At 36.6% G+C, this 12,542-nt stretch overlaps 1 protein-coding gene across 1 annotated transcript; it reads left to right on the plus strand.

The window, feature by feature from the left end:
* Nucleotides 1-2,070: 2,070 nt before the first annotated feature.
* prtfdc1b (phosphoribosyl transferase domain containing 1b) lies at nucleotides 2,071-10,704 on the plus strand. Its single transcript, XM_023272729.3, has 9 exons — nucleotides 2,071-2,231; nucleotides 2,475-2,581; nucleotides 3,693-3,876; nucleotides 4,332-4,397; nucleotides 7,077-7,094; nucleotides 9,391-9,473; nucleotides 9,633-9,679; nucleotides 9,828-9,904; nucleotides 10,056-10,704. The coding sequence occupies exons 1-9, from the start codon at nucleotides 2,184-2,186 to the stop codon at nucleotides 10,101-10,103; spliced, it is 678 nt and encodes a 225-aa protein (XP_023128497.1). The 5' UTR covers nucleotides 2,071-2,183; the 3' UTR covers nucleotides 10,104-10,704.
* Nucleotides 10,705-12,542: the final 1,838 nt, after the last annotated feature.

Here is a 12,542-nt window from a genome sequence, read left to right on the forward strand (position 1 = left end):
AATTTCAAAAATTGTGAATTCCAAATAATGTTGGGTGAAAATGTGGTACACTATAAAAACTGCATTTGAGCTGCAGTTGAAGTAAAGTAGCATTTCAAAATAATCTCTTTTATCTTATTGCTATAGTGATGGCAGTTTATTGTTGTGGATTCAATTTATTTGAAATAACACTTTGTCTCTTTAGACAGTTTATTTTAATTTCAGTGAAAGAATGAAAATTAAATTTACCTCACCTTGACACTAAAAAAAAGTTTTAACTGATCATTAAACTGACTAATTTTACAATTCATTAGGTAAAATGATTTCACATATTTTACTTGTTTTGTTAAAGCACAGATTATTTTCAATTCAATTCAATTTTATTTATATAACACCAATTACAATTCAGATTGTCACAAGATACTTTACAGAACCCATTTGCCTAAATTATATCTAGTAAATGAGAGAAAATGATTATTCTTTACATGTTAACAGTAAAATAAACAGGCCAAAACTGTAAATAACGTTGACATCAAAATGCATATTTTTGTAAATGGTTATTTGCTTGATAAATCAACATAAAACATAATCATGTAATAGATCTTTGCCGTAAATTTAAAAATAAGACTGTGTATATTAAGGATATTTAAAAATATGTTATTTTACAGATTTTCCAAATTTTGTTAAGTCACCCATTATATCTAGTACAATCACAACTGACAAACAAAACAACAACAAAACAAGCTGTACAGAATTTCCACATCAAAAATCTGTATTTTCACAAAGATATATATATATATATATATATATATATATATATATATATATATATATATATATATATATATATATATATATTTTTTTTTTTTTTTTTTTATTTTTTTTTTTTTATGATATTTGTATGGAAAATTATGTCTTTTTACTGTATTTAAATTCTGTGTCCAGTTGTTTTTTCACAGTTTTATTTTTCTGGCACCCTTGCTGGAAGATACTTTTTTTTTTTTTGGTAGGTTCAGCTGCTACTCACCCGCTGTTTAATTTGAGCAGGACTACAGACAGAAAGAACAGACGGATTACATTTCAGATAGAGAATGTACTTTCTACTTGACTTCATTTCTTTTAAAGAAAATATCAACTAAGATCTTCCAGCTAAACTACACCGATCAGGCATAACATTATGACCACCTGCCTAATATTGTGTTGGTCTCCTTTATGCTGCTAAAACTCCTCTGACCCAGTGGGGCATGAACACAGGACCTCTGAGGATGTCCTGTGGCACCGGGATGGTGGCAGTGAATCCTGTGGGTTCTGTGGGTTGCAGGGTGGGACCTACCTAGATCAGGTTTATCCTGGTACATCCCACAGATGCTCAGTAAGATTTGGATCTGGGGAATGTGGAACATCTTAGCTCTGTCATGTTCCCCGGGTCACTCTTGAGCAGTTTTTATGGCATGTCGGGGTGCATTGTCCTGCTGAGGGTGGAAACTGGCATCAAGGACTGCTGTTGCCATGGAGAGTGGCAGGTTGGGGGGTTGTTTGACCTGCAATGTTTAGGTGGGTGGTTCATGTCAAACATCCACATGAAAGTCAGGACTCGAGGTTTCCCAGCACAACACTGCATTATAGAAACATGATCGATGTTATTCACTTCACTTGTCAGATGTTGTGGCTGATCTGTGTGTTTAAATCATAATTACAGATTTAACAACTCAATTCCATATAAAGCAGTTAAAATGAACTCACACAGCGCTTTCTATTCTGCACAATGGCCACTTTTACTTTTTTACATTTGCCCATTTTGCTAAGCCAAGACAGTTTTTTATGCTTTTACTTAACTTATAAAATTTCAAGTTCAGTCTATTTTCTTGCAGTTTAACTTTGTGCCATTTCTTTAACCACCTTTGGCTGTAATAAATACAACCAGCAGTCCTGACCTTCCTCCCCTCTGGCCCTCCAGCAGCCATAACCTGAGACTTGGGGCCCCTAAAGCAGCAGCAGTGTGAATCCTGACATGTAAATGTTATGTTGGAGCGCCCCTTGTGGCAGGAACACGGGTGTACACACTGTTTGGAGGTTTCTAACTAGTGTTGAACATTCCTGCTCTTGATGCTCCTCCTCTCTCCACACGGAGCCAGATCGCGGTGAAAGCTCGATCTGCCACTTTTACCAAGACAAGAGCCTCTTTTGTGTCGGCGGGGAACAACATGGCAGAAGTAGCCGTCCATTCCGAGAGAAGAGGCGAAGGGATTGTGGTAATTAAATTAAGGAAGACAGAGACAGGCGGTGGGACAAGTGTGCAGCAGCGCAGGTCAAAGTTTGCTCCTTCGTGGACGCACATTCTGCGCAATCAGGGAACTTTACGCGCCTCGTAGATGTAGTTTCTGCAAAAGCCACACGTGTCTGCGGGGCAGCTCAGAGTGAAGCTGGTGTTTTATTGCTTGTAGGGGATCAACAAACATATGACTGCAACAAAATGTTTATCTCTCTCCTCCCAGATTAGCGATGACTGGCCAGGCTACAGTTTAGACCTCTTCAGCTACCCAGCTCACTACTCCGGAGACTTAGACTGTGTCATCATTCCGCATGGCGTGATTATGGACAGGTACAGGACGAAAACCAGCCGAAAACAACATCTCCTGCAGAATAACACGCGATATTTCCAGTTATTTCTCCTGCGGTTGATCAGAGGTTGCATAAAAGCCCTGCATGGCTTTGGACAGATCTGACAGATCCTGGGGAGATTTAAGGGATAACATGTTGGTGTGATAGGATCCTGGTGGTTTTTATGGCTTCTGAATTCATAAATGAAGGCAGCACCACCACACAAAGTCACTTAATTAATTATTGCATTCTTATTATTATTATTTTAACATTTAACATTTTTGTTGCTGTAGTTTCAAATCATTCTGGAAAAAAACATATAATCATATCAGTGTCTGATGAAAAAAATACCCTATAGCAAATATCATTAAATAAGACAGAACATTTTACAAAAATAAAGCATGCGTCATAAATTTAAAGTTAATAATGTTCAGAATTAGGACTGCAGCTTTTGAATTGTTTTGTCTGTTGAGTGTCAAAAGTAATGCAGCTTTCAAATTGCCAGACATGGATTACGCTCTAATTCAATGAAGATATGCATTTAAAAGGGTTTTCAGTCTAAATAGGCCGAATCTGTGTTTGAGAAACTGAGCCCAAATGTCTCGTTTGTCCAACAAACAATTTGTATTCAGTTTGCTATCATGTGTGACCAAGAACAGCATTAAATCTTCCCATTAAAATCTGCAGATTCGATTAAAATGATAATTCGAGTGCAGGAATAGCTGCAAGTTCTGGTTCTGTCAAAGGACAGATCAGTTATTTGACTTCTCAGAATCCTTCATTAGATCTGTATGAGTATTTAATATAATAACATGAAACAATGCGTATATAATAATATTATTCTATGGAAAATTCCCACAACAACCCAAATAGTTCCCTTGTTCTTTAGGTCTTGACTTCACATTCCAGCATTTTTTTCTGGAATTGTTTGTGTTCATGAGACATTCTGCTTTTCCAAGCAAACAACAAACAGGAGTGGCGACATGACAGATTTCACCCTCACATATTGCCCTGAATAGATACTTGAAGGGTATTTTGGCCTACAAGCACCTACAGCTGTAAGACAAAGACTGGTTAGTGGTTAAAATTTCAATTTTTCATGTTGCTTACAGGACAGAGCGTCTTGCTCGTAACATCATGGATGAGCTGGGAGACCATGACATCGTGGTGCTGTGTGTGCTGAAGGGAGGCTACCAGTTCTGCGCCGACCTAGTGGACAGAATCAAGGCTCTGAGCCGCAACTCCAACCGCACAATCCCCATGAGGGTCCACTTCATCCGTCTCAAGAGTTACCTGGTGAGCACCTGCATGCTGCAGCATTGAAAACACTCAGACAGTAGCATAGTTCAAAGATGTACTTTTCATGCTTCAGATTATGGGTCATGATGGATGTGAGTCTCATGACTCATCTTCATCAGAAGACGTGTGTGTTTTGTGATATAGCACATTCTGACAGTGGTATCTTTGTGTAACTTTTCCTTGAATGTGTTCCATGAATCCTTGAATGCTGTTTCCATGTTTTCACTGAAGCTCAGGCAAAGAAGAAATACAACAAAGAGGTTGAAATTAGTAACATGATGATATATAAGTGTGTAATTTGTTTCAATTCTAGAAATTATATCTATGAAATACAGCTTTTTTTGGATAAAATATTGATTGTAGGGAAAATAATGTGGTCTCTCTTTAAACTATGATTCTTTTTTGCTCGTATTCTGACAACAATGTCGCAAAAACACATTTATTTTTTCCAGAATGACCAGTCGACAGAGGATCTTCACATACTTGGAGCAGAAGACCTGTCTTTTTTAGCTGGAAAGGTATTCTTCTTATCGCTGTTATCTTAAAAACAGCACCGTTAACAGAGATGAGTATCTTAGTCAAATGGAACAATATCACGAGCTCCATTACAGTAATACAAAACCCACCCAAGTAGCATGAAGATGGCAAATATTGATGGATGGCAGCCTCAAGAGGGCAGCCTTCCCTCTAATCTGCTGTCTCCCTCTCCAAGCTGCAGAAATGGCTCAGTGCTTCTGTAAAGGAGATCAAAGATGGCAGTTTCTGACAAACCCAGCAGTGATCAGATACCACCTGTTGTAATGTAATTGTTTAAAGGCGTATTCCCCCTTTATCTCAGTGGAAGAATAATATAGAGTCTGTATCAATGAGAGGACACACTGAGTGGGTATAGATTACTAACATGATTCACCCTTCAACTGCTTGCCTTGTTACCACGTAATCAGAGTCGGTACCTCACTGAGCTGCAGTTTTTGTGTTGGCTGTTAATAGTGTGTATCATCCCTTGAAGGATCTCAGTGAAACAGTACAGACCATTAAGGCTGGTCAAAATATTAAATAGAGGCACTGCAAGATGATTTCTAAGATTTAAAATATGAAAAGACAGGATTTTGTTTGGCAAAGTATCCGTTTTGAAAGCTTTTATCAAAGTTTTCTTGTGAAATATTGCAGTTTTTAGCAAGTATTCAAGCGAAGAATAAAAAAACATTTATCCAGTAAATTTTTCACAACTTATAGATATGTACATGTGATGAAAGTTGGAAGTAGGTTTTGTTAACAGTCCAAACAGTTTCTGGGGTTTTTTTTGCTTCTGTCGCATTTTCACTCACTGTGCACTCACGATAAAAGTCCCGTCCACTTCTATGGAAAAGATATAACCATGGCTAGAAGTAGAGAGAACTTACAAATATTCTCTGTGCAGTATGACAGAGTTGTAATGCCATTAATCATCCATCCATTATCTATCCATCCATCCATTATCTATACACCGCTTAATCCTCATTTGGGTCTGGAGTCTATCCCAGCCGACTTAGTCTATCACAGGGCTACACATAGAGAAAACAATCACATTCACACCTACGAACAATTTAGAATCACTAATTAACCTCAGCATGTTTTTGAACTGTGGGAGGAAGCCGGAGTACCAGGAGAAAACCCACATATGCACAGGAAGAACATGCAAACTCCATGCAGAAAGATCCCAAACTGGGATTACTAATGACTTGACTTGAATCTGAAATAGGACATTTGTGTTGGTTTCATCCAACTGCTTTTCTGCAGGTGAAGGGAAACTGTTATAACAAATATGAAAATGAATGCGGTCACCTCAGATAGTTGCTATCAGGTGAATACATAACAACTTACTGGTGTTTTATTTAGTTTTATTTCATTACACACGTGCATTTAAAACAACAGCACCCTCCTGAATTAACAACACACTTGTTATCCAACTAATGTGGCTGATGTAGACATTTAGAACTTAAGCTAAAGTGAGTGTTTGCACGTCAGTTGTTTGCCACTTTTCCCCCCCACACACACATCTGTTTGCATGTGTGTGCAAAGAGATGCATCACCTAACTGTTACTACAGGAGTCATAAGTCAGCTACGGCATTTTTAGGCAATATAAATCAGCTGATCTGAACATTCAGAGTCACACACATGTCTTAGCCGAACACGCACACACCAGTACGCCCTGTAGTCAGGCGTGGCAGAGATGCCTGAAACATGAATAGGATATGAGGTAGTAAGCTTGAGTCACTGCTGGCTGCTTTCCTCAGTATTTCAAGTGTGCTTGTGAAATCCCTGAGCTCCCTGTGATGTACAGCTAAATGTAGTCGTCCGTTTGCAACTGAATGAGGTGATGCTTCGCTGGAAAAAGTTAACCGTGTGACAATGAACGCATTACATATAGTTCACTTATGCCTTGGGCTCCCTACGGTGCCGTTTGCAGACAGTCGCTTCCCCCCTCTGCTTCTGTGTGGCTCATTCCTTTATATTTCTCCTGGGTTTACTGCACTCTAAATAAATCCGTATGAATAATGAGGCCTAAACAAAGCATGACTGCGTGCTTGGATGAATCCTTTGTTTGAAAAGTGGAGTAAACGGGCAGTTAAAGAGTTTCAGTTTTTATCCTGGCCTAGTTAAGTTGAAGTGAAGCGTAGATAGGAGCTCTTACTACAAATAGTCCCCTGTTGTCTTCAGTTGATTAGGCAGATATTTGTAGAATTTCAGCTATTTCAGTGTGACATCCAATCCAGAGCTGCAGGAACATAGATTTCCAATGTGGATGAGGCCGACGTGTTTCTGCTGCATTCAGTCATTCTGGGTAATCAGTGATATCATCGACTGTGATTAAAGCCTCACTGATTTAGTTTTTGACTTCAGAAATGTGGTTAGGTGTGGCTCAGCTGATGCAGCTTTTAGTCATCTCCAGAATAAGAAACTCATGCATGATAGTTTCCTTTTAAATGTGTTTTTAACTCGCCTCTCTGTTGCTGCATGATACAAAACAAATCACAAGATCATGCGTATTCACTTTTTTTGTTGTTTGATTTGTTGCTGTTATCACCCACATGGCTTTTATTTTAAAAACGTTTGTCCCTGCTTTATCTTGGAATGTTTGTGGCTGATCAAAGGATCCAGCAGTATGTTATCTGTTTCTAACTGTTTGCTTCTCTCCCCAACATGCTCTCATAAGAATGTACTGATTGTGGAGGTGAGTCAATCATGTTTTTTTTTGCTTCTTCACCAAACATTCCTTGTATTGTATTTGTTGTTGTGGTCAGCTATCCAGGTCAAGAGGAGACACTTAAAGTTTTTCTCCCTCTACGAGACCTGAGTTCAACATGAGGAAACTTTTTAATTGTCTGACCTATATTTGAGAAACTAGAGTGCTGTTTGTTTGTTAAACATGACCTCAAACTTTCCCTTGTTAGCACAGTAACTCAGTCTTACTGTACACTGGGAGTAGGTGCACTGGAAAAGAGGGCATGTACATTCAAGAAATCATTGTGGTCACTCAATCTATTCATTGTTACTTACTGTAAACAGGCTACATGATTAAGTATTTTGAAACAGGAGTCATTAGTCAGTGACCAATTACCGGTAAAGATGCCCTCAGTCATCTATTGACTTAGCTGCCACTGCAATAAGTGAAAAATGTCTTTATTGTTCTACTTTAAAACCAATCCTTGTAGGAGTGTTTTTGTCTTTGAAGCTTTCAATTATCTTTTAAATACTGATGCTTTAAAGAGAAACTAATATATTTATATTTACAGTAGATGAAGTTATGAGGTGTAAGTTGAAAGTGATCGTCCTTTATTGTGGTTCACTGTCACTGTGCTGTGCTTTTTTAATGCAGTAGGTGGCTATTTCCAGTCAACCTCTAATGTTCACCTCCCATTTATGCAAAAAAAAAACCAACAACACCAACAACAAAAAAAAAAAAGACTAAAAACTTGGAAGCCATAGAAAATAGCATGCAGCACAAAGCTACGACATTGATGTGTACGAACTCTTATTATAAAGTTAGGAACTATAGCTGCAGCTGTTGTACACTGTAAAAAGTAATTCACATGACTTAAAGGCATGGTTGCAAGATAAAAAATCCTGTTTAATTGATCTCTATAAAGCTTTTAGGTTTCAAATATTATTTTGATGGGCTGGGTTGACGTAATAATATTGGTGATTGCATCAAATTCATTTTGTGTGTAGTTTAAACTCTTATTTGTTGTTTTGACTATCAATAATTAAATATAATGTGTTCAAATACACAACTATAGCTCAATTTTTAAAAAATTAATCAGATGAAATTTTGTTGTTGAGTCAATTGATGTCATAAAAGTAACTATGTGAAGAGAAACATTAAAAAGCCTAAATCTGCTGGAAAAAAAAGTCTACCTGGACAAACCTCATTTTAAAGCTTTTAAAAACTTTTGTTCTGAATTTTGGTAATTAAATACCTAATAATTAAATATTAATTTTAAATAACATACAAATAGTAGTTGGAACAACTTCATGTTTATTTTTAATAAACTTTTTTAAAAAATGTGTTCACGCTAACAATAATAATGTTGTAATTGAAAATACTTCAAGAAACCAAAACAGAGCTAAAACAAGCGTGAACATTAAACTTGACTCTAAAATAATGCTTAAGTGACTCCATGTGGGCTGATTTGTATCTTGGCAGCTTTTTATAAACATATAAGTAAAATCAGTTTCAAAGCGCAAATATGTCAATGTTGTAGTTTTTGGCCCCCAAAAAATCTGATTATGCAACTTTAAATTTATATAGCATTTAAAGTTGCATAATATTACATAGATATTTAACCTGCAAGTCACACTATTTCAAAGACATAGGGTAGAACAGATTTGCACTATAATAGTTGAGATCTGTTTCTTAAATGTTACCATATACTTAAGTTTATTGTGTACTACCTTTCAAGCATAAAAGATAAATTGCATTACACAGGGCAAAGAAATACATCAGAACAGCATAAAAAAACAATTAAAGCAAAATAGAAAAGGTTAAAGCTACAATTGTTTTAATTTTAGTCATAATATTTAAATCAAGAAACAGCATTTTTGCTTGAGTTGCAGGACAGTCTGCTGCACTTTCTACCTGTTTTACACTCCTGCTTGTGTTCAGTCATAACTGAACAATGTTTAGTGTCAGTGTAAAGATAATCTGTTCTACATGTAGTACAGATTGACCTACAGTACACTTGTTTGTTTGCTCTACTTCTATTTTTACCTCCATCCTGATGCAAGAGATCAGATGCAGTTTTTTGTGTAAAACATGACATTTTTAAAAAAATCTCCTTTTTCTGTGGAAGTGAAGTCGGTGCTAGAGAAACGCTTATAAACTGTTACGTAATGTGGGCACAGTGTGTGACAGTGAGTGAACTTCTCTCTTTTCACTTGTGCTCAGGGTAGGATCCGTTTTTGTGTGCATTTCCACATCGACGTTCTCCTGCTTTCTCAGTCCAGTTTTTCCATCTTCCCCCTCACAGGCTATTGTTGGCACCGGAAAGACAATGAAGACTCTCCTGAAGCACGTTGAAGCCTTCGGGCCCAAAATGATAAAAGTAGCAGGGTAAAGACATCAAAACAAAACCAGCCCACTTGTTCTGCTTTGTGAATCACTTCATTTCCACCTTGCAGTCTAGACACGGTTTTAAATTTAATACTGCCTCTTGACCTCCTGGACGGCAGTTAGTTGTTGTACAATAATATCTGTTTTTGTTTTCCCCAGATTGCTGGTGAAGAGAGTGCCACATAGCTCAGCTTGTGTTCCTGACTGTATGTATCTGACCAAACCCTTTTCTGAGCTCATGAGTCAGTGCTTAATTAGCAGTTAAAGCAATTGTTGCAGCTTGTTAGTCTGTGAATCAGTGTGTTAAGGAAACATTTGACACCAACATTCCTCTTTGTCACTTCATTCTTTCAGATGTCGGCTTTGAGATACCCAATCGTTTTGTGGTAGGATATGCCTTAGACTACAATGAGTATTTTAGAGACCTAAATGTAAGTCAATGCCTTTTTTATTTCAGACAACAATGAGCTCATAATGAGCGCCTTAACTGTGAATGAAATACAGGCATTTTGTTTTGAATGTTGTGGAACCTGTTTATATTGTGCATTTTGACTGTGCTTTTTTTTTTCCTTTTCATTTTAGCACATTTGTGTGATCAGCGAAAGTGGGAAGCTGAAATATAAGATTTAAAGAGAAGCCGGGAGAAGCTACTGTCACGCAGATGTCATCTCACAGCAAGCCCAGACATTTCCCTTCAGTTACCGTTCTCTCACAGCTGCTATCATGACATCTGATCTCAAGCATACCTGTTTTGTTATAGCATTCCTTCTTTCAAACATGTGTCTATTTTAACAGCACACACTGACATTTAACTGCCAATTGTTGCCGAGGAAGTAGATATTTTACTGTGTTTAAAGTTACACCTTCATCCTCTGTGTTTACAAAACTGATTCATGTGAAATATGTGTAACTGTGAGTGTGAGTAACACAAATGCCATCTCAGCTGTACTGTTTCTTTTATGCAATGTAAAAGACTTGATAATCACGACATGTATGAACGTTTTTCAGGTCAGTGTGAGTGATGAAATGAAAGGGAGTTGTTTTCATTTTGAAGTTAATAATTTTACATTTCCTTCACCTGTATATTGACTTTTTTTGTTTTAGTAGGCAGTTCTGTTGTTACTTTTAATCCTCAGGGGTAAACGTTTTCTTACTGTGATTGATGTAGGGTATGTTTGTCATTTTTCTCTTTTTATTTTATAGTTTAACATACAATAAAGAGTTTTTAACATTTCTGTGTTCTGGAAGAGTTATGTAGTTTTGTGAAGGAGGGCTCGGAGTCCTTTTTATAACATGTTCACATGTGTTATAGTGTTAAGCTGCGGGGGTTTTCGGTTGATGATCCTAATTTTAAACAAAACTGGCTTCTTTATAGACTCCACAACAGTGGTGGAAGTAGTACAAATGCTTAAGTAAGAATTTGAGGAACTTACACTTTGCTTTTATTTCCATTTTATACACGATCATACTTCTGCTCCACTTTATCTCACGAGTGAATTTGTAATTTCTTTCCACTACATTTGATTGACAGCTCGACTTATTAGTTAGTTTTCATTTTTCATACCTTTCCTGTCCAGCAAAAACTGCTTATCCCCAAATGGGAAGGTTTTGAACATTTGTGATAAAGTGAAGGATTAAGTTTTGTTATATGCATTAAGAAAATACCTGTACTTAAGCTAAATAAAGTAAAAGCTCTCTTGGATTAGCTAAAAATCATCACAAAGACTTTCTAAGCTTATGAAAAGCTTGACATTTTTTGGTGATATGTGGTTCTCATAGGACAGTAGTGATACAAACATGATGATCTTATGCAATATGATGCACAGCCATAGGTTAAACAGTTTATACAGTCGTTAAAATTAACTCCATACAGTAAAAAGCAGTAAGTGCAGATAGAATATTAATCCAACATCATGAAAAACAGTAAAACAATGCAGGGAACATTTTTTTCTGTACATTTAGTACTGATACTTTAGGTGCATTTTGCTGGTGATTTAATAGTCTGGCGTTCAAACTTTAACTCAAGTAAAGTATCTGAATACTTCTTCCACCGCTGTTCCTCAATTACCAAAACTAAACTTTCTGTTACGACCAAAACTGCCACCTGAAACGTAACGATCCTGTTCTTTGGGTTTAAAAAAAAAAAAACGGAAAAAAAAAAAACGGTTAACTGCAAATGAACTCATAAAAGCCACAAAAGGTAGGCCATTGTACGGAGCTACTGTGCTCTTTGTATACACCTGACACATGACTCCCAGTTTTTAAACTGGGAACTGCCATAACGACAAAACTCTTTTTCTCTTGGCTCTAAGGGTCTTTAGGGGATTATAGTGAATTGACTCTGACCTTTTAACAGAACTGAGCTTCAACAATAACGTCTTGATGAGGAAGTACTTGTGGAAGAAGTATTCTGATCTTCTCCTTGAGAAAAAGTAACAATGCCACAATGTTAAAAATCCAAAGTTCCACATATGAACCCATACTTGAGTAAAAGTACAGAAGTATCAAAAATAGACACATAGTATGCAGAAAATTTTCCTCTGTGAAGGTTAGATTATTATTATTCATAATATGTTATTTTTAGGTGGAGCTCATTTAATTGTGTGGCAATATTTTAAATAATACATTACATTCAGGAAATTGTTCATAAATTAGACCCACATAAGTACCAATACAGAGATTTAAATATACTCCATTACACGTAAACATTCTGCATTAAACATCCTACTTAAATAAAAGTACATAAGTATTAATAGCAAAATGCAATTAAGTAAAAGACTGTTTGGATCATCTAATATATTATTATAAATGACATTACTGGATTATTATTAGTGAAGCATCACTGTGTCAGCAACGTTACTGTTGTAGCTGCTGTAGGTGGAGCTTCTTTAAACTACTTTATAACCAGTTCTACAGCAGCAGCAGATATATCTGAAGGAAAAACGTTGTGATACTCATTCATTTTCAGTTTCTGGACTTTTGGTGTGGCAGAAAACTGTAATATTTGATTTTTGATGAGATATTGGACTCATTTTCACATTTTTTGAAATTAAACCAAAGAAGAGGTTT

Source organism: Amphiprion ocellaris, chromosome 10 (assembly GCF_022539595.1).
Source record: "Amphiprion ocellaris isolate individual 3 ecotype Okinawa chromosome 10, ASM2253959v1, whole genome shotgun sequence".
NCBI classification, from domain to species: Eukaryota; Metazoa; Chordata; class Actinopteri; family Pomacentridae; genus Amphiprion; species Amphiprion ocellaris.